Source organism: Tamandua tetradactyla, chromosome 3, assembly GCF_023851605.1.
Source record: "Tamandua tetradactyla isolate mTamTet1 chromosome 3, mTamTet1.pri, whole genome shotgun sequence".
Taxonomy (NCBI): domain Eukaryota; kingdom Metazoa; phylum Chordata; class Mammalia; order Pilosa; family Myrmecophagidae; genus Tamandua; species Tamandua tetradactyla.
In genome coordinates this window covers 140454071-140476522 of record NC_135329.1, presented here as the reverse complement: position 1 = coordinate 140476522, position 22452 = coordinate 140454071, and the positions used below count along the sequence as shown (strand labels likewise).

Here is a 22452-nt window from a genome sequence, read left to right as displayed (position 1 = left end):
TTAGTTTTTCCACAGCCCAAGTCTAATCTGCAACAGTGGATTGGTTTGTTTTTAGTCTGTAGGGTTTTCATCTTAACATCTGCCTTAGACTATCCACATTCTTTCACTTTTAAATGGCTTTCTACCCTTTAGTGTCTGCCAGGCTTGTGGCAGATGTCTTTCCCAACTAAAATCAGGAGCTTCAGTTTATGTCTCAAATACACTTAGAAATCAGCTCCGCATTTTTAAAGTGTGCTGTAACTAAATATTTGGTCACCAGGGGCAAATGAGTGGCGTAGGCATTTATCACGTGTAAGGAATCACACACACATATACACACACTTTCCACAGAGTCAATATATTCCAAGTTTTGTCCCTTGCAATAGAGAGAATATGAATACTTACTATTTCTTCCCAAGGGGACAGAAGCTAAAAGGATTGCATATGCCAAAGGTAGAGAGTAACCCACACTTATGGCCTTTTGAGGGAAGGACCCTAATTCAGAAATAATGATTATTTGTTCTAGAATGTAGGTTGAAACAAATACAAATTCATAGTATTGACTAAAGGATAAACTTTTACCTTATTTTAAGTTATCTTGTATAATATTTGCTCAGATTAATTCTTTAAGAAAATAAACTCTAGTAATTTAATTTATATTAAACAATAATCTTTTATCTCAGAAGATATCTGAAGACACCATTTTAAACATTTCAAATGAATCAGCAAAGAAGGAGCTTTCAAGGATAACCATGTGCTATCCATGAACGCTACCTTCTTCCCCCCGCCTCTTTCACCACAACTGAGGAAACAAAACCATGATAGAAATGAAGGAGAACTTGAATTCAACTGACAAAATGCCTCATGGTTCAGTAGTTTGTTCTCCAGTCATTTCTCTGTTGCCAGTTGAACCCCCATCTCTGATCTGTACCACATTCTGCCATTTGACCAGTTCCAACTCATGTAGCAGTCGAAATGTCATGAAAGGAGTTATTTTGCCATTTTATTCTTAAGATTCTATTTCATTCTTCAGATTACAAATGAAGCCCTCAGTAATATCCGTACCGTGGCTGGAGTTGGAAAAGAGAGGCATTTTATTGAAGCATATGAGACTGAACTGGAGAAGCCATTCAAGACAGCCATTCGAAAAGCACATGTTTATGGATTCTGCTTTGGCTTTTCCCAGTGTGTAGTGTTTATTGCTAATTCTGCTTCCTACAGATATGGAGGTTACTTAATCGCTCATGAAGGGCTCCATTTCAGCTACGTGTTCAGGTGAGAACTGTGTGGCTAAGGCCATAAAGATCAGCCTTCTTGGGAAGAACAGCCTGGTTCTACAGCTTTTGCTGTTTAACAATCACTCCAAGCTTGGTGTCTTAAAGCTACAGGAATGGGGATGTTTCTTCTAGTCTGCTTTAACTCTGTCAGGATGTGTTGGATAGTCTAAGAGGACCTCACATTTCCAGGACTCTGCTGGGACCACTGCAATGGCTGGGAAGATTGGGCTTTTGCTTCCAGAGGCCTCTCTAGCAGGTGAACTTGATGTCTTCACATTATGCTGTCAAGATTCCAAGTGCGTGTTGGTTTGTCCAGGTTAGTGTGATGCCCCGATAAATCCCAGAGTAATCTGGGCAGTAAATAAAGAAGTATTTGTAGACCCCCCTTGGGGGCTTGGAGAGAAAGGGGGAAATAGTCAACGTCCCCATTTGGAGAATTTCTGATATTCTCACAAGCAGTGGGGACTATCAAATCAATAGGTCAAGCCCTCACCCCATGAGACTTATTCCTGCGAAGGATAGCTAAGCCTACTTAAAATTAGGCCTAAGAATCACCCCCAGTGAACCTCTTTTGCTGCTCAAATGTGACCTCTCTCTCTAAGCCATTTCAGCAGGTGAACTCACTAACCTCCCTCCTTTGTAGGACACTACACCCATGGGTGTAAATCTTCCTGGCAATGCAGGGCAGAAATCCTGGAATGAGCTGGGTCCTGGCATCAAGGAATTAAGAGAGTCTTCTTGACAAAAGGGGCAAGAGAAAAATGAGATAAAATTAAGTGCCAGTGGCTGAAAGGTTTCAAACGAAGTTGAGAGGTTATCCTAGAGGTTATTCTTATGCGTTATATAGATATCCCTTTTTTAGTTTATGGTGTATTTGAGTGGCTGGAGGGAAGTACCTGAAACTGTTGAGCTGTGTTCTAGTAGCCTTGATTATTGAAGACAATGGTATAAAGATATAACTTTTACAATGTGACTGTGTGACTGTGAAAACCTTGTGCCTGATGCTCATTTTACCCAGGGTGAGGACAGATAAGTAAAACATATGGATAAAAAAATAAATAACAGGGGGAACAAAGGATAAAATAAATTGGGTAGATGGAAATACTAGTGGTCAATGAGAGTGAGGTATAAGGGGTATGGTATGTATGAGTTTTTTCTTTTTTCTTCTTATTTCTTTTTCTGGAGTGATGCAAGTGTTCAAAAAAAATGATCATGGTGATGAATACACAACTATGTGATGATATTGTGAGCCATTGATTGCACACTATGTATGGAATGTATGTGAAAAAGAAAAAAGATTTCCAAGTGCAACAAAAGAGGGCAAACTCCACTGTGCAAGCATATTTGAAGTCCCTGTGTTCATCACATTTTCTAATGTCTCATTGGCCGTGGACCAAGCTCAGACTTTAAAAATGGAGAAATGGACTCTACCTTTTGATGAGAGGAGTACAGGGGGTGCATGTATGTAACACTAGGATGAATTAATGTGACTTTTTTTTATACTTTTTTTATTAATTAAAAAAAATTAACAAACAAAACATTTAGATATCATTCCATTCTACATATAAATCAGTAATTCTTAATATCATCACATAGTTGCATATTCATCATTTCTTAGTACATTTGCATCGATTTAGAAAAAGAAATAAAAAGACAACAGAAAAAGAAATAAAATGATAATAGAGAAAAAAAGACCATACATACCATAACCCTTACCCCTCGCTTTCATTTACCACTATTTCAAACTGAATTTATTTTAACATCTGTTCCCCCTATTATTTATTTTTATTCCATATGTTCTACTCTTCTGTTGATATAGTAGCTAAAGGGAGCATCAGACATAAGGTTTTCACATTCACAGAGTCTCATTGTGAAAGCTATATCATTGTTCAATCATCATCAAGAAACATGGCTACTGGAACACAGCACTACATTTTCAGGCAATTCCCTCCAGCCTCTCCACTACATCTTGAACAACAAGGTGATATCTACTTAATGCATAAGAATAACCTCCAGGGCAACCTCTCGACTCTGTTTGGAATCTCTCAGCCATTGACACTTTGTCTCATTTTACTCTTCCCCCTTTTGGTCAAGAAGGTTCTCTCAATCCCTTGATGTTAATCTCAGCTCATTCTAGGGTATTTCTCAGTCCTTTGATGCTGAGTCTCAGCTCATTCCAGGATCTTTGTCCCACATTGCCAGGAAGGTCCACACCCCTGGGAGTCATGTCCCATGCAGAGAGGGGGAGGGTGGTGAGACTGCTCATCATATTGGCTGGAGAGAGAGGCCACATCTGAGCAACAAAAGAGGCTCCATTGGGGGTAACTCTTAGGCCTAAATTTTAAGTAGACTTGACCTATCCTTTGTGGGGTTAAGTTTCATGTGAACAAACCCCAAGACTGGGGGCTCAGACTATAGCTTTGGTTGTTCACACTGCTTGTGAGAATATCAAGAATTCAACTTGGGGAAGTTGAATTTCTCCCCACTCTCACATTTCCCCAAAGGGGGCTTGCAAATACTTTTCCAGTCACTGATCAAATCATTCTGAGATTCATCAGGGGATCACTCTGGACAAACCAACAAAATCTCATGTGCTACTTGAGATTCCAAGTACTTATGACATTCAATCAAACTATCTACATGAGTTATATTAGGAAATGCTCTAGTCAAAATCTAAATTTTGTAACAAATAAACATTTTTTGCTTTAGTCTCACACATAAGGTGACATTTTAAAGTATTAATTATCGTCTATTTTCAGCACCCTGCAATAATGACATTCCTTTGTTCTTCCTCATGCCAAAACATTTTAAAAATTGTAACTTGTACATTTCACTATTATTATACACTCTAGGCATTCCTAGATTATACCATCTCGATCTTTAACATCTGTTTCTTTCTGATTTCATTTATGTCCCCAGCCCTCATCCCTCTATCATTCTCACATGCAGCTTCATTCAGTGTTTTAACATAATTACATTACAGTTAGGTAGTATTGTGCTGTCCATTTCTGAGTTTTTGTATCCAGTCCTGTTACACAGTCTGTATCCCTTCAGCTCCAATTACCCATTATCTTACCCTATTTCTATCTCCTAATGGTCTCTGTTACCAACAACATATTCCAAGTTTATTCACTAATGTCAGTTCATATCAGTGAGACCATACAGTATTTGTCCTTTAGTTTTTGGCTAGTCTCACTCAGCATAATGTTCTCAAGGTCCATCCATGTTGTTACATACTTCATAAGTTTATTCTGTCTTAGAGCTGCATAAAATTCCATCGTATGTATATACCACAGTTTGTTTAGCCACTCGTCTGTTGATGGACATTTTGGCTGTTTCCATCTCCTTGCAATTGTAAATAATGCTGCTATAAACAGTGGTGTGCAAATGTCCAGTGGTGTCTTTGCCCTTATGTCCTCTGAGTAGATACATAGCAATGGTATTGCTGGGTCATATGGCAATTCTATATTCAGCTTTTTGAGGAACCGCCAAACTGCCTCCCACAGTGGTTGCACCATTTGACATTCCCACCAACAGTGAATAAGTGTGCCTCTTTCTCCATATCCTCTCCAGTACATGTCATTTTCTGTTTTGTTGATAATGGCCATTCTGGTGGGTGTGAGATGATATCTCATTGTGGTTTTGATTTGCATTTCTCTAATGGCCAGGGACATTGAGCATCTCTTCATGTACCTTTTGGCCATTTGTATTTCCTCTTCTGAGAAGTGTCTGTTCAAGTCCTCTTCCCATTTTGTAATTGGATTGGCTATCTTTTTGTTGCTGAGTTGAACAATCTCTTTATAAATTCTGGATACTAGACCTTTATCTGACATGTCATTTCCAAATATTGTCTCCCATTGTGTAGGCTGTCTTTTTACTTTCTTGATGAAGTTCTTTGATGCACAAAAGTGTTTAATTTTGAGAAGCTCCCATTTATTTATTTCTTTCTTTAGTGCTCTTGCTTTAGGTGTAAGGTCCATAAAACTGCCTCCAATTATAAGATTCATAAGATATCTCCCTACATTTTCCTCTAACTGTTTTATGGTCTTAGACCTAATGTTTAGATCTTTGATCCATTTTGAGTTAACTTTTGTATAGGGTGTGAGATACGGGTCCTCTTTCATTCTTTTGCATATAGATATCCAGTTCTCTAGGCACCATTTATTGAAGAGACTGTTCTGTCCCAGGTGAGTTGGCTTGACTGCCTTATCAAAGATCGAATGTCCATAGATGAGAGGGTCTATATCTGAGCACTCTATTCAATTCCACTGGTCAATATATCTATCTTTATGCCAGTACCATGCTGTTTTGACCACTGTGGCTTCATAATATGCCTTAAAGTCAGGCAGCATGAGACCTCCAGCTTTGTTTTTTTTCCTCAAGATACTTTTAGCAATTCGGGGCACCCTGCCCTTCCAGATAAATTTGCTTATTGGTTTTTCTATTTCTGAAAAATAAGTTGTTGGGATTTTTATTGGTATTGCATTGAATCTGTAAATCAATTTAGGTAGAATTGACATCTTAACTATATTTAGTCTTCCAATCCATGAACATGGTATGCCCTTCCATCTATTTAGGCCTTCTGTGATTTCTTTTAACAGTTTCTTGTAGTTTTCTTTGTATAGGTCTTTTGTCTCTTTAGTTAAATTTATTCCTAAGTATTTTATTCTTTTATTTGTAATTGTAAATGGAATTCGTTTCTTGATTTCCCCCTCAGCTTGTTCATTACTAGTGTATAGAAACACTACAGATTTTTGAATGTTGATCTTGTACCCTGCCACTTTGCTCTACTCGTTTATTAGCTCTAGTAGTTTTGCCATGGATTTTTCAGGGTTTTTGATGTATAGTATCATATCATCTGCAAACAGTGATAGTTTTACTTCTTCCTTTCCAATTTTGATGCCTTGTATTTCTTTCTCTTGCCTAATTGCTCTGGCTAGAACTTCCAACACGATGTTGAATAACAGTGGTGATAGTGGACATCCTTGTCTTGTTCCTGATCTTAGGGGGAAAGTTTTCAATTTTTCCCCATTGAGAATGATATTAACTGTGGGTTTTTCATATATTCCCTCTATCATTTTAAGGAAGTTCCCTTGTATTCCTATCTTTTGAAGTGTTTTCAACAGGAAAGGACATTGAATCTTGTCAAATGCCTTCTCTGCATCAATTGAGATGATCATGTGATTTTTCTGCTTTATTTGTTGATATGGTGTATTACATTAATTGATTTTCTTATGTTGAACCATCCTTGCATACCTGGGATGAATCCTTCTTGGTCACAGTGTATAATCCTTTTAATGTGTTGCTGGATTCGATTTGCTAGAATTTTGTTGAGGATTTTTGCATCTATATTCATTAGAGAGATTGGTCTGTAGTTTTCTTTTTTTGTAATATCTTTGCCTGGTTTTGGTATGAGGGTGATGTTGGCTTCATAGAATGAATTAGGTAGCTTTCCCTCCACTTCAATTTTTTTGAAGCGTTTGAGCAGGGTTGGTACTAATTCTTTCTGGAATGTTTGGTAGAATTCAATGTGACTTTTTTTTAATGAACAGTCTACCACACATAGGTGAGAAAATCAGAGGCCTGGAATAAGATGATTCATAGAAATGTCTTATCTAAACTCTATTCCTCTCTTGAAAAGAGAGCATATTTCTAGCTGACTCATCCAAGGTAGTGACAGCAAAGGCAAGTACAGGGGAATTATGTTCCTTTCTTATAACCAGAACCCGTTCTCCTAATATAATTAGCTTTGAATCCAGTTTCCCACATTTCCAGAGGTGAGAATCTAGGGAATCAGTGCACAGGGGTGCTGGGCTGAGAGTGAAGGGATTGGAAGAGGGTCTGAGAAATCCCTGGAGGGCATCAGGTAAAGGAGTCCCAGTAGGAATCTGTTCTTTCAGGTTTATTCTAAGCCATGAATGGGTCCAGCCTTCTTACCTTCTAGCTTTCTACTGGCACTTTTCTACCCTTCCACCACACTCACTCCAACCAGGAAGGTCTCTTTTCAGAAGAGTTGTGTATTTAAAGCTGCCAACCCAAATCAGAAAACACAAACTGGCTTTGTTTAGTTTACATAAAGTTTCTGAAGAAATTATTTGCCAACAGAAAACTCCTAATTTCTGCTCCTCTTTAAAAACTGGTATATCATCCTCTGCCATTATCCATTTTATTCCAAGTGATTTTCATTCCCTGAAGACATTTTAATTTGTGACCTCTGACCTAAATCAATTCCTTCATGTAAACTGAGCAATAAGGTGCATGAAACTGCTCCAATATGCAGCCCCCTGGGCAGAAGGACAACCCTCATGTGATAGCTTTAAATAGCAACAGGACTCTCCCTCCATGCACATCATTCATTTTATTCACCCACCCACTTTTTCATTCATTAAACACATGTTGAATACAGTTAGAGGCTGGGACAGGTAGAAGGATATAGGCGATCACATCTTTCTTATGCCATTTGAAATGTAAATTATATGCCATGCTGGCCACAGAATTAATACTTGCATCACCCATCACTATTTTTTACACACTTAATCATAGATTGAGAGAGTGCTAGAATTATAAGAAAACCACCTACTCTGGTCTTTTTTCAAGCTCCTCTCTCTCTCTTTTTTTTTAAGAGACTATATTTCAGTCCTCCTCTCATCCCTCTTCTGTAGAACATGGTTTGAAAACTGCTAATCACTCCAATCCCCACCTCCCCAGACAAGACTCAAAAAGTGGAAGTGACCTGCTCAAGGCCACTCAGTTCTTTCCTACTGGAACCAGAACCAGAACCCGAACTCCTGCCTCTTAGGGTACCTCACCAGGGTGTCTGGTCTGTTGCAGGGTGATCTCCGCCGTTGTGCTGAGTGGAACAGCTCTTGGAAGAGCCTCCTCTTACACCCCAAGTTATGCCAAAGCTAAAATATCAGCTGCACGCTTTTTTCAGCTACTGGACCGACAGCCCTCAATCAATGTGTACAGTGGTGCAGGTGAAAAGTGGGTAAGTCCTACATTGGAGGCAGCAGGGCAGAGAGGGTGGTTGTGCATATGTGCACACAGAACAGCCATTGGGTTCCACTTATCTTCAAAATACCATTTGTTCATTTGCAATTGGAGCACACAGTAGATTTATAAATGTAAAGGAATGCAGCAAATTAGCATTAACAATAATACATAAAGATGGCATACGGAAGAAAATGGTGATATCCAATGAATGCTAAATTCTGTGCAATATAAAACACACTTCCAAATCAGGAAGGCAGATATCCTTTGAGACCCACCCAGTCACCATATTTTCTACTGATACCTGGTGTGAGATGTAGAAATGCCAGTTTTTCCTGTCTAATAATATTGCTATAATTTTAGCTCATATGGACTCCCCCAAAATTAATTTGATCTTAACAAAATACCTTTTCTTCTAGTTGATATTTCCAGAGGTGTTTTAACTCTCTCCTTCCCATTTTTAAAAATCCCAGTAGGTTCCAAAGAGCAAAAGAAACCTAAGCTCAATGAGGTCAAACTAAGTTCAGAAATCTTTTTAAGTTGGCCAAATGACCCGTTTATCTTTCAGTTCAATAAAAGTAAAGTTTCTGTGTCTATTAACTGTCTATCCATTTCTAGAGTTCATAACTCAGACTAGTTTAAGCACCCTAAACTATAGGTATTCACCTTTGCAATAAAAGAGCTGAAATAACTCTCTTCTAAATCATTTCAAGTATAATGCCATTATTTTAAGTCTTTTTAGAGAACAAAGCTGTAGAAGGTTGGACAGTTACTAGTTTCTGTGATGTAATAATATATTCTAGCTATTCCCTTCCACTCAGGATGTCAAGGAATGGATGACAAGGAAATCCTTTTAGGTTAGAATGTGAATAAGAGATCAAATTTAAGTTCACTGATCAAGCTATCCCTTATTCTACCTCTGCTAGAATAGGGACTTGAATGCCATTTCATTACTCTGCTTTCTATATACATTGTAGTTTGCCAACATGGTGTTGAAGTTCTCTTAATCAGGGATCTAAACCTCATATTAAGTTGCATTTTCAATATTCCACACCCCTGTAAGACCATATATAATTCCAATACTCCTACCCACAGAACAACTTCCAGGGGAAGATTGACTTTGTTGACTGTACATTTACCTATCCTTCTCGACCTGATATGCAAGTTCTGAATGGTCTCTCAGTGTCTGTTCATCCAGGGCAGACACTGGCATTTGTTGGAAGCAGTGGATGTGGCAAAAGCACCAGTATTCAGCTGCTGGAACGTTTCTATGATCCTGACAAAGGAAAGGTGGTAAGCGATGCAAATGCTTTTGTGAATTCAGCATTCTGCAGAATGTCTTCCAGATTGTGTCTTGCCAGACTCACTCTGAAGGGCTCGCCCTGTGGACGTTTTCCAGTTCCAGTGATTTGCTGGTTGACCTGATTCTACTTCACAGTTTCTAACATCATAGTCTTCCTAGTTCCAGATGGCTTGCTGACCACAGTTAGGCAAAGAAGTTGGGCCCACTGTGAAGCTGGAAATGAGCTCATTTAACAGAAGGATTCACTTACCCGTAAATGGAGCAGAAAGTGCAGACTAATCAGAACATTAATGACCAGGAACAGAAAAAGGCGTGGGGGGTGGGGGGTGAATAGGGCACACAGTGATTAACGAGCAGGCAAGGAGACTTAGCTTGAAAAGTCTGAGATAATCCTGGTTCAAGAAAATTAAGTCTAAAAAAATCAAAAGGAACTCCAAATTGATAGCCATGCAATGTATCAGTCATTTATTTTTGCCATAAAGCTTTGGCAAAGATATTGGAAGAACAGGTGGATTTCTTCGTGGCTTATTTTCCACAGCATTTCTTTCTTTTCGTTTTTCTTCCTTTTCTTTTGAAGTAGTATATGCAGATGATTACAAAATCAAATTATACAGAAAGATTTGTAATAAAAAGGAAATACCTGCTCCACCTTTCCATCCCCGGCCCCGTACTCTGCTCAAAGACAGCTATTTTTAACTACTTTTATTTTTAGATTGCCCAGCGCTTGCGTTTATGTCTCTAAATAATACGGTATGCTGCTCATTCTGGATTTAGCAAATTTAGCCTCTCTGTTGACTTATTTCCCAGAATCACCGCTTCTCCCCGTCCTCACCCACCTCCTCCCAGTATAGTTACATCACTATTTTTAGTTCTTCTATTTGTAAACTAAACTAATATTCTTCTATTTCTTCTCTACCAGCTATAGAAGGTATCTCTTGAGTCCATTTCCCAAGAGGAGAATGTTATCAATCCTACCTTTAATTTGACCACTTCCTCCCTCCTTTTGCCTCTTAAGTTCTAACATCCACACTTTGAAGTGTTCAAGGATAGTAACACTTATATTCTGTTTATGACATTAATGATCTTTCATGCTTTGATTCTAAGTTGATTTTAAAAGTTAAAAACCAACTAACCGGGTTTTTTTTTTTTTTTTAATGACTGTGTAACTATTTTTCATTCCAGAGTCAAGTAGTGAGCTAGATTAGCATCATATTTTCCTTCCTAATTGTTTTTCTAAAAGGCTTTCTTTTTCCTTCTAGTCTCTGCCTTTATAAAGTCTTTATGTTCTTCCACTGTCTCTATCCTGCCACCTTTTCTGAGGGACCTACTTCTTTCCCTCATCTCTGCCAACATCTCGCTGTGACTACAGAACAATAGTCATCCTATGAATCCCCTTCAGTGTTTTCATGAATAGATCCATTATTTCCTAGTTCCCATGTCTTCCTTTTTCATGGTTCTCACCCTCATTTTGTTAGTGCACATCCACAAATAGTTTGCCAAGAAAGGGTTCAGCAGTCTGGCTCTGACAATGTTTTTGTTCTGCCCTAAACTTGGACTGTTTAGTCCTAATATTTCAAAAGTGGCCTCTCTGATATCCCTGAATAGCATAATCTTCAGTGCAATGAAGATCCTTTACCGCAGTGAGGGCAGATAATATTATAGATGAAGAAAATGCTGCGAGAAACTTGAAAGAGGCAGCTAAAGACTCTTTTGGATAAAGCAAAGCCAGGGAAATAAGCAAATATATTTGCAGAAGCCAGGAAGTTATAAAATAAATAGTAAGATTTGATCATCTGTACTTTGTAATCACTTCTGTTATTAATTTTAGGGAGTGTAAGGATTTTAATTTATTTAAAAATATTTGGTGACTGATGAAGCTAGAAAGCAAATGGCATTGGGGGTTCTGATCTTTTCCAAAATGTCAGCTTTATCAAGCCTAATATCCAAGTAGATTGTAAACTATGTGAGATACAGGGACAAGAACCCTTCATATTTGAACTCTTTAAGCTCAACAAATATTGAATATGTTTCTGTGAATGTGCTTAGTGAATGTTCTGGTTACAGATAGGGAACGATGCCGTGGAGAAATCTACATGATTTCTTACATTGTATAGGCACAATGTATGTTGTTACATCATTGTAAACTTATTTCTAAGAACTTTTGCTAATAGAAAGAATTCTACCTTTTATATATAAAAAAAGCAAAGACGACAACTCCTATCTGCCTTTAAGGAAGCTCCCTAATGTAAGCATTCTACCATCATATTTTCAACATTTGTAAGACACTTACGATGTGCCCCGTACTGCCTCAGGCCCTGGGGGAGATTCTAAGGATCTTGAGGCATGTCCTTCCTCTTCTAGGAGCTTATGACACCAGAAAATATGGAACAATGAACAAACAGCTCCATTATTTAATTATTACACTGTGCTTTGTAGACTAAAAGTACTACAGAAAGTGAGTAGAGGCTAGCAAGGAACAGAGTTTTGAGGAATGCCTTCTATTTTTCCCCAGTGGTGTTTGTTTCTTCCATTGGTCTGAAATTATCTAATATATAATATGTCCTCACCTTTTGACATGATCTTTTTCTGCAATAACATAGGGCCAAATACTTTATAATAAGATGTTAAACAAAATGTGCCTTTACTATTGTAGGACTCATGATAAGTGAACCAGCTCAAATAGTAGAGATTTGAGTACCAGTACTTAACTGCCTAACTAGACCACGAGTTCCCAGGAAACAGATTGTGTTTTCTTTATATAGAAGACGTATACAGACACATGCTGGACTGACCTAGCATGATGCCTTTGTGGCAGGTAATTCAATATGGCTTGTTGATTGACTAAGGGAATAAATGTATTGCTTTCTTACTTGGGTCTGTTATCTCAGCTTTTCAGAGAATGCTGTCAGTAAAATCAAGGAAGCAGATTTGATCCTTATTTTGTCCTATAGCTTTGCATAGAAGACTCCTTTTAAAAAAAAATTTTTCTGTGAAAAATAACATATACAAAAGAGGAATAAATTTCAAAGTACACCAGAACAATTAATTATAGAACAGATTTCAGAGTTTGGTAGGGACTACAGTTCCACAGTTTTAGGTTTTTCCTTCTGGCTGCTCCAAGACACTGGAGACTAAGAGAAATATCAATATAATGATTCAGGGGAGAAGAATCCTTTTTATGACATTAATTCTAAGCAACCACCTTACAAATGTGCATAAGAGGATATCATGCGAACTAATGCAAACCTTAATCACCACATGGAATGGACAGTGGGAGGCAGTGGCATCGGGCATGTGCATAGAAGACAGCCTTTTCCTCTAACTTGCTGAGACAAGAAGGCAGGAATGGAAGTTTCAAGTAGTCAGCAGTTCTTGGTGTAATGAGTCTCGGGGCGGCTTTTGTTAAACCTCCTTGTTTCAGACGATAGGGGATCCCAAACAAGCAAAATGACAACCAAACCAAACCAAACACCCTCACACACTTGTTCCTTCCATCTGGGGGACTCTCAGTTGTCAAATGAAGGTAAATACCTAGACCAAATTATCAATCAATTTGACAAGTATTCATTCATCAGTGAAAATGAAATGGCTGCTTTTCTTGATCCATACTCATTATAATTTGGTGAATGACTTAGGTGACTCTTTTCCCTCCCTACCTTTAAAAGCATGTGTCATGGATCATATAACATGTTCTTTAGAAATCACAATGTGAAAAGAAAAATACAAAGCAAGCATACTAGGAGACAGTTTAAGAAAAAGAATCTATAACAAAGAACCTAGATCAATGATTCTCAGTTCTGACCATAGACATCAGATATTTATTAAATCTGATGGATTAAATCAGAATCATCACCTGGACTTCTTTCTTTTTTTATTTTTTTACTCTCCAAAGAGAATTCTGATTTTTCTTCCCGTTCACCATACAACTGGCCTCATCTGATGTTAGATGGAACACACGGAGCTGCTAGCAGCAACTGAGACCCCGACTGCCACCTAGCGGGTCTGACTTCCTAATACCCCACCGAATCACAGTGTGTCACTGTTATTATAACAAGATAATAAAAACTACTTACATTTACCAAGGAGTTCTTACTGAGCCCCAGTCACTGTGTCCACAGCTTTACTTAGATTCTCTCATTGAGTTCTCTCAACAACCTGCTGGGTAGTTTCTCTTATTATTCTTATTTAACACATGAAAAAGCAGAGGGATAGAGAGTTAGGAACCAGTCGGAGGAAGGAAGTGGGATATGTTCCCAGACCTCCAGCCTCTGGAATCTGTACCCTCGTAGGCTGTGCTGCTTCCATGGCTGTGCCTTCGTCCACCTGCAATGCTGTCCGATCCCCATGGAGTCTTAAAATGGAGCAATGCTGCATTCTTAAAAGAATGTACTGTATCAAAATATGAGGCAATTTTTTTAAAATCAAGGGCTGAACTGTCCTGAATGCTTTTCTTATTATGTATAGAGCTAGATTTTGGGGGGGGAATGAAAAAAAAACATAGTCTGATCGGTGTTAATAACTTTGACACCACTCTGTGACAGACCCTACCTTCAAAGGCCAAAGGCAACATAAGTTATATCTCAGACCCATAGGATTGTCATCTTGTAAGCAAAACAAATGTCCTACATAATGCTTAGCTCTAGAATATGAACTTTCCTCATTGCTGGAATTCTAAAACAATGCCCTTTGTCATCACCTCTATTGATAGATGATAGACGGACATGACAGCAGAAAAGTCAATGTCCAGTTCCTCCGCTCGAACATTGGGATTGTTTCCCAGGAACCGGTGCTGTTTGCCTGTAGCATAGCAGACAACATCAAATATGGGGACAACACCCAAGAAATCCCCATGGAAAGAGTCATAGCAGCTGCAAAGCAGGCTCAGCTGCATGATTTTGTCATGGCACTCCCAGAGGTGAGTACCAAGGCATAGTCATTCCTTTAGGGGACAGGGATGGGAACAGGTGAAATGACTAAGAACATTATGATTGGGGTTCGAGGGAGATCAAGGGCAACACTGTTTATTTCCTAGGACCCTTTGTCTTTTAAGCAAAATAAACATCCTTTGTCAACTTACTGTATAGTGCTGGAAGGTATCATACTATCTAATGCAATGGATGTGGCTGAATTTATTGTACATAAAACAATACTGTACTTAGCATCAGCTTAGCATAGCCAAAAAAAAGCCTGAGATTTGGGGCAGACATGGGTTGGAGTCCAAGCTCTGCCATTTACGAGCTGTGTAATTTTGGGACAATTGCTTGTCCTCTCTGAAACTCAGAGAGGCTATTTCTCCTGCAAGCTGAAAAAAAAAAAAAACACTAAAAGGAAATAGTATAGGTAATAGCCACACAATAAAAGCTGCTATTGCTATTTTTTGGTCATCATTTTTGCATTACCAAGAAGCATCTTCTGTGCATGGTGGAGTAAGTTACATCTGCCTTACTGTCTCTCACTTTTCCAGAAACAGATCCAATCTCTTAGCCACATCAACTGCATTTTTTCTCCACCAATAGTCTTTCTTGATGGTTAATCATAAGGAAAATTATTGAGACATGGAAACTAAATTTGGGGAGTCAAATATCACTTTTTACCTTCCTTCCTTGCCTCTTTAAAATTCCACAGGGAAATTATTTTTTCCTTGTAATTGATTATGTTTATAAATTTTGTGGTGTTTGTAGTGGAGTTTTTTCTCTGTTCTTTTCACACAGACCATAAATCTTAGATTCTTGGCCTGCTTATAATGTGGATCACCTGATCTTCAAACATATGGGAATTACTGTTTGCTGCATCCTGTGGTGAAAAGTAAATCTTGTATGTCCCCTGGAAGATCTATTTATCCACAGATCTTTACTGAGTACCTACTCATTTTGTGATAGACTGACTTGGAGTTGGTATTTGCCTCTTTCTCCTACAGAATTGCCCACAATAGCCTTCACTGAGTACTTTTTCTCCACAGAGACGCAGTAGGTTGTCATGAGTCTTACCGGACTTTGTTGAGAGTTTGTCAGGAGTCAAGGCAGGCAGGAGACGGAAACAAATCTTGCTGTAGAAGGTAGGGTAGAATAATGACCAATGACAAGGACCAGAAGGTAGACAGACCTGAATTTAGATTTCACCTTCACCGCTGATTACTTATTTGTCCGTCTGCAACTTTCTTGCTTCTTTGTCCCCAAGTTTTACCATCTGTAAAATAGGGATAACATGGTTTCTGCACATCTCAAATGAGTAACCCATATGGAATAATTAGCTTAATAATTGGTACATAATAAATATTCCATGAATGTTAACTATTTTTTTGTGTGTATAGTCATGTCAGGCATCTAGCAAGGGATTTTCCTTTATAATTTCATCTAAACCTAACAGTGAATTTGTAAGCTAGGTATTAATATCTGCCTTTCTAGGTGAGGTTGCAGCTCAAAGAAATTTAAATAATTTGTACATGATCACAGAGCTGGTGAGCCGCAGAGAGGAGATTCATACTCCTGCTTGTGTTCCAGGATGATGGCCCCTGAAAATGGGAATGAACCTAAAGGTCTCTCAAAGTGCTCTTCTGCACTTGGGATTATTCCGTTTCAGAAAGATCTTCCAGTCAAGAGTCATTGAGATTGGTCCATTCTAAAATCAGGGAGAAGCTCATATATAGCTTCTTTACTGGACGCAGGAAGAAGGATAGAAAATACAAACTTAGAATAAAAGAGAAGGGGAAATACAGCCCTCTTATTTCCCAACAGCAGAGGTCACAAACTCCATATTTGTCTTATATTCTAAGTGGATTTGATATCCTTTAACAGGATGACTAATTCACTATTCCCAATTTCACCAAAACAACAAATAGTTTAGATTCACAGAGGAGACATTAATGTAGGATCCACATCAAGCAACTGTTATCTCTGGCTCTCAAACTTACTGTGTTTTTTCCAGAAATATGAAACTAACGTTGGGGCCCAGGGGTCTCAACTCTCACGAGGGGAGAAGCAACGCATTGCTATTGCTCGGGCCATTGTACGAGATCCTAAAATCTTGCTGCTAGATGAAGCTACTTCTGCCTTAGACACAGAAAGTGAAAAGGTACGTTTTGATTTTCTCAGGTCTTAGATTATTATAAATGAGTCCTTTGGTATAAGATTTGTCCTTATAAAATGGCATGATTTTCAATTTTCTGATTCATTTACAGTAGAAATTGGCAATACTTTGTGGAACAGGAAGACAGTAATCTAGAGAAAAGTGATTGAAAGTATGCTTGCTTCAAATAAAAGAAAATCTTTACATGCTAAAATAAGAATAATTTTTCAGTTTCTATAGGCTAGATGACATTTTTCAAGGGCAAATAACTAGCTTTTTAAATTGAAGTAAAGGGGACAACATACAACACAAAGGTAAGATAAGTGCAACACATATGAAAGGAGATGATGCACTTGAACAAAACATAATTATGAAATTTAAAATTTATAATTGCACCTTAAAAATCATACTTCATTTTGTAAAGAGCTAGAATGTTTTCAATGAAAAATGCTGTCAGGAATCACCACATAATTGCCACGCTACATTGCCGTCTCCTTGGTTTTATTTTAGTGAACTAGGTAATGAACTATTATAAAATTACATAATGACCTCACAGGTTGTTCTTGCTTCACTGAAATTTCTCACCCTGTGAACTACAGTATAAATCATTGATGTGTTAACTTTGGCAAATATGTTGTGCAATCCTTTCTGTTATATCGAAGCGATCCTTAGGGTTTACCTCTGAGTTTACATTTTGACTCAGGTGGTATTAAACTGAGCTCTCATGATGGTGGGCTTGGAGATAATCATGCATCTTTGTGTCACCATTCCATCTTCTCTTTGCAGACAGTGCAAATTGCCCTGGACAAAGCCAGAGAGGGTCGGACCTGCATTGTCATTGCCCATCGCTTGTCCACCATCCAGAACTCAGATATCATTGCCATCATGTCACAGGGGGTGGTGATTGAAAAGGGAACTCATAAAGAACTGATGACCCAGAAAGGAGCCTACTATAAGCTAGTCACCACAGGCGCCCCCATCAGCTGACCTGACTCAAGAACTTCATGGACAGATGGGGCACCAATTACAGGAGTTCTGTGGTGTTGGGTTTTTGTCCCCCTTTATGGAGAAATGCTGATATTTTACTTTCATGAATATTATGAAAGTGTGTTGGGGCCCAGGTTAATTTTTTTTTCTTTGTATGCTGTATAGTGGGATCACATTTCATTCTTTTTCCGTGAGAGTATCCCCTTATTGCAGCACCATTTGTTGAGTTTTTGTTTGGTATTTCATTTGTTTGCTTGCTTGCTTGTTTGTTTTGGGGAAGTGCATGGGCCAGGAATCGAACCCGGATCTCCTGCACAGCAGGCGAGAATTCGACCACTGAACTACCCTCAGACCCCTGACCCAGGCTAATTTTTTAATGATATTCAATAATAAATCAATTTAGATGCCCATCTATAGAACTTAAAGGAAACTTAGGTCAGTGTGAGTAAAATCCAATATAAAGCGATGCTTTCTCTGTGCAAAAGCCCGTCTCAATTACTGCATGAGAATTTATGAGAAGCTGTGGAGTAAGTGAGATGCAGAGCTTCTCAAAGGCAAAGGTCTGCTGTTTGCATTTTTAAACCCTCAGTGTACACAGAGTCTGGTATATAGTAGACTCTCAAAAAACATTTATTAAACTGGACCAAGGTCATGTGTGAAAAGAAGAGCTGAAGACCAACTATTTCTTTAAAAAGAATGTTATGGTAATTTATATAACATCAAATCAGTGGTAGTAATTACATTCACAATATTGTGAATTCACATTATCCATTATGAAAACTTTTCCATCTGTTCAAACAGAAAGTCTGTATCAGCTAAGCAGTAACTTCCCATTTCTCTCTGTCCTCTTGCTCCCAGCCCCTGGTAGCCCATAATCGACTTTCTATGTATTTGTTTATTCTAGGTATTTCATACAAGTGAGATCATACAATACTTGTTCTTTTGTGTCTAGGTTATTTCACTTATTTCCTCAAAGTTCATCTATGTTGTAGCATATCAGAATTTCATTCCTTTTTATAGCTGAAAATATTCCAGTGTATGTATATATGACATTTTGTCTATCCATTCATCTGTTGATGGACAATTTCAGTTCCTTCTGCTTTTTGGCTACTGGGAACGATGTGGCTATGAGCACTGGTATTACAAATAACTGGTAGAATTCCTGTTTTCAATTCTTTGGTGTATATAACTAGAGTGGAATTATCAGGTCGTATAATAATTCTATGTTCAACTTTCTGAATAATGGCCAAACTGTGTTCCCCAACTGTTTATTTCTTGACTGAAATTTTCTTGTATAGGAAAGCACATTCTTCCTCTCTACTAGGGAAAATTTGAGCTTTGATACATGAGATACTCTCAGGCCGAGAGGGCAGAAAGGAAGAGGTATAACAGGGGCTTACAAGTGAGGGATATTGATTTCTATTGTAAATTCAGGGTGTATTCATGAGAGTTAAAGTCACCATTTCCTGAACTAGAATCTGCCATTGTGGCTGGAACAGGGGACTCTGTCCCAGGCATTGTATTCCTCAATTCAATTTTGTTGGTTGCTGATTATGAATCCTAGTCATGACATGACAATAATGCATTTTACCCATTGTCATTCATAAAGGTATTGTAAGAAAAGCCAGTCAAATACTGTAGAAAAACACTCTTATTTACCTCTGCTCCCACAAAACACCATTAAATGATATTTAAAAAGTTAAAGGCATACATTTACAAGAATAAAAAGAATGGGAGAGAAGATAACAGCAACAGAATTTGGGGAGCCAGAAACAAATGCACAACTGACAACAGATTTAGAAGACATTCAGAAAGCAAAAATATAATCTGGTAGTTCATGGAAGTCCAGGTACAATCCCTTTTGTGGTATTGTACAACTGTCCCCCCAAATGGCTCTAGACATAGAGCTACTGGGTCCTTCTAGAAGGAGAGGGGGCAGATAGAGCTTCAAATGAAAGAAGATCTGGAAGCCTGTATAGAAACTGTCAGAAGTGGTAGCCCTTCATGCAGCAGGATGGTGGATGCTGCCTCTCTGGAGATACCCAGCAGAAAGATTTGCACTCAGGGACAGGTGTCTCAATGGAAGGAGTAGGTGGCATATTGGAAACGGGGATTGAGTGCAAGGCTGAATATTAATTGAAAAAGTACAGGCCTCCTGCCTCTCCACTGGCAGGAGACTGAAGAAGTATTCTCTGGGGAACTGGCCATTCCACGAAAAGAGGCCTATCACCCTGATGCTAGGAATCTCTTGAAGAAAACTCCCTGGCCAGATTACCCTACTGTGAAGCCCACAAACCAATAACCCACACCACAATCTGTAAACCAATGGACATGGCTGTGTGCCAATAAAACCTTATGAACACATACACAGGAAAGAGAGAGAGAGAAAATACTGCCATTTACTTATAAAAAAGAGAATGTTCATTTTTGAAATGAAATATACATAAAAATAGTATGTTCATTTTTATGGATATAGAAGAAGATAAACATACAGTAAATAATTGTTGCTAGCAGAAATGAAAAATTCAATGGAAGGATTTCCTAGTTCCCCCCAAGTTGTCCTGCCATCAAGATATCTTCTCCCTCCCCAATCTCCTCACTAACCCCCATCTATGTATTTATTTTTTCTTCCCATGGCCATCAACTGCAATTCTACATGCAAATTAAGCTTCAGCTGTTGAATATTGAGGTGTATTGCTTACATCTTTGGTCCAGCATCTCCTGGTAAGGAACCATAATGATGGTTTAGCAGGTTAACCAGTTAGGTCAGAAAAGTTGATGGTTGTCAAGATGGGTAGGGGGAGGAGAGAGAATATATTCCGGTTAAATTATGAAAAATAAAGATGTCTGCTAGAAGGAATTGAGCTTTGTAGTAAATAAATAAATGCTCATCCTCTAAGCTTGAAGAGAGAAGACTAAAATCTCACCTGTTTGTATTTTCATTTCGATGAGGGGGAGCATGGACTCTGTGTCAGGAGATTTCTAATTTGCAAGCATGGACTGTGTTTAGGGATGAAAAAGAAATGAGTAAGAGATGGCTTTCAAATAGGGTACTTGAAATTTGAGAAGGAATATATTGACTGCAGAGGGCTTGAAATGATTTGGGAAAATAATTGCTTTTTTAAACATGAGGATTACATCTACAAAACATAAATAAGTGAATCTGAAAGTTGATTCCACAACACCAGGGGACTCCAGTGTCTCCATTATTATCCCTCATCGTGTGTCACAAACAAAGGGTGGGTCTCTGCATCTTACATTATTGTTTCTCAGATGGCCAAGGGCTTGCTTGCTTCATCTCCTCTCTGACATTTATCTCATCTGCCTTAATTTCCAAATGTCCTCAGCCTATACTCTGATTGAACTCTCCTCATAACCTCTAGCTGGTAAAAGTTAACAGAAGAAAAAAGAAACGAGAAGAATTGGAAGATAAAGCTGAGTAAATTTCCCTGCTGGTAGAATAAAAAGATAGAGAATAATGGAAAAAGAAAAAGAAAAATTAAACCCAGAAGAACTCAGCAGATCCAGAAAGAGAGTTTGGAGAATTTTAGGGGAAGAAGTTTTTAAATATATAATTGAAAAATTTCCTAGAACTGAAGAATATGAGTTCCTAGGCTAAAAGTGTCCACCAATCGTCCAGTAAAACAAGTAAATAAAGACCTCACTTGAACTCAGTATTATGCAATTTTAGAAAAGTGGGGAAAAGGAGAAGATACTAAAATTTTCCAGGGGAGCAGTTGTGCTATATATATAATATAGAATCATAATGACACAAGACCTTTTGACAAATGGCAGAAGACAATAAAGATTTGTGTTCAGGAGAGGGGGCAAAGATGGTGGCTTAGTAAGGTGCATGCGTCTTAGTTCCTCCTCCAGAACAACTACTAAATAACCAGAAACAGTGCAGAACAGCTCCTGGGGCCACAGCATGGATTGGACACACAGTGTACCCCAGTCTGGATTAGCTGGTCCGGCTGCGAGAATCTGCTGCGGTGAGCTCCCTGAGCGTTGCACGCTTCTCTGGGCCGTGGCAGCTGATGGCCGGTGCCCCTCACTCCCTCCTTCCGAGACAGACTGGGAGTCTCAGAGAGGCGAGTTTCCCAAGCCGCGGCGGCCAGCGGCCAACACCCCTCCCTTGCTTGCGGGCGGTTTCCCTGACCGGCTCTACGAAGGAAGGAAGGAAGGATCGGTGAGTTTCCCAGGCCGCGGCGGATGGTGACCGGTGCCCCTCCCCCACAGGCAGCTACCCGGAGGGAAAGGAAAGAGTCTCCAAACAGTAGCGGGGACTGAGCCCAACCAAACACCAATAGTGGCATTAATGGACAAATTCTGACTACTAGAAGTAGGCCCCAGCTCAGGCGAAACTGATTAAGGTGGAAGTTGCCTATTGGGCTAACTGAAAAAGAGGAAAGGGGGCAAAACAGAGCCTTCTGCGGCTGTTTCTATGGAGGCTCAGTTGCCTCTGGGCTCAGCGCTGGGATTACACAAGGTGCAACTGCCCCAAACACAGAAACAGGCTGCTTTCAGGGCTCTCTGCCACATGAACCTTCCCCACAGGAGGGGTGAAATGCAACTCAGGTGGAGTCCCTCTCTCAGGGAATTCAGATCCCAGGACTTCGCAATTTGAAGCCATTAAAACCAGCCTACAACCTTTCCTCTGTCTCCACCAGCACACAGCAGGGAGAGCCTTTCAAAGTTAAAGGAGCCACAACATCTTTTGCTGGTGGGACCCACAGACAGACAAGCACCACATACTGGGCAGGGTAAGAAAAACAGAGCCCAGAGACTTCACAGGAAAGTCTTTCAACCTGTTGGGTCCCACACTCAGGGAAATCTGATTAAATGCCCAGA

At 39.0% G+C, this 22452-nt stretch overlaps 1 protein-coding gene across 3 annotated transcripts in view; it reads left to right on the top strand.

The window, feature by feature from the left end:
* ABCB11 (ATP binding cassette subfamily B member 11) overlaps window positions 1-21729 on the top strand; it is a 151053-nt gene extending 129324 nt beyond the window's left edge. The window contains exons 23-28 of one of the 3 annotated variants that reach the window (XM_077154074.1): window positions 1013-1254; window positions 8088-8244; window positions 9342-9536; window positions 14258-14464; window positions 16474-16620; window positions 17401-21729. In XM_077154074.1, coding sequence (XP_077010189.1) covers window positions 1013-1254; window positions 8088-8244; window positions 9342-9536; window positions 14258-14464; window positions 16474-16620; window positions 17401-17601 — 1149 coding nt within the window. In that variant the 3' untranslated portion in view covers window positions 17602-21729. Of the gene's footprint in view, window positions 1-1012; window positions 1255-8087; window positions 8245-9341; window positions 9540-14257; window positions 14465-16473; window positions 16621-17400 lie in introns of all 3 variants that reach the window. The other 2 variants (XM_077154075.1, XM_077154073.1) reach the window with 2 other exon arrangements.
* Window positions 21730-22452: the final 723 nt, after the last annotated feature.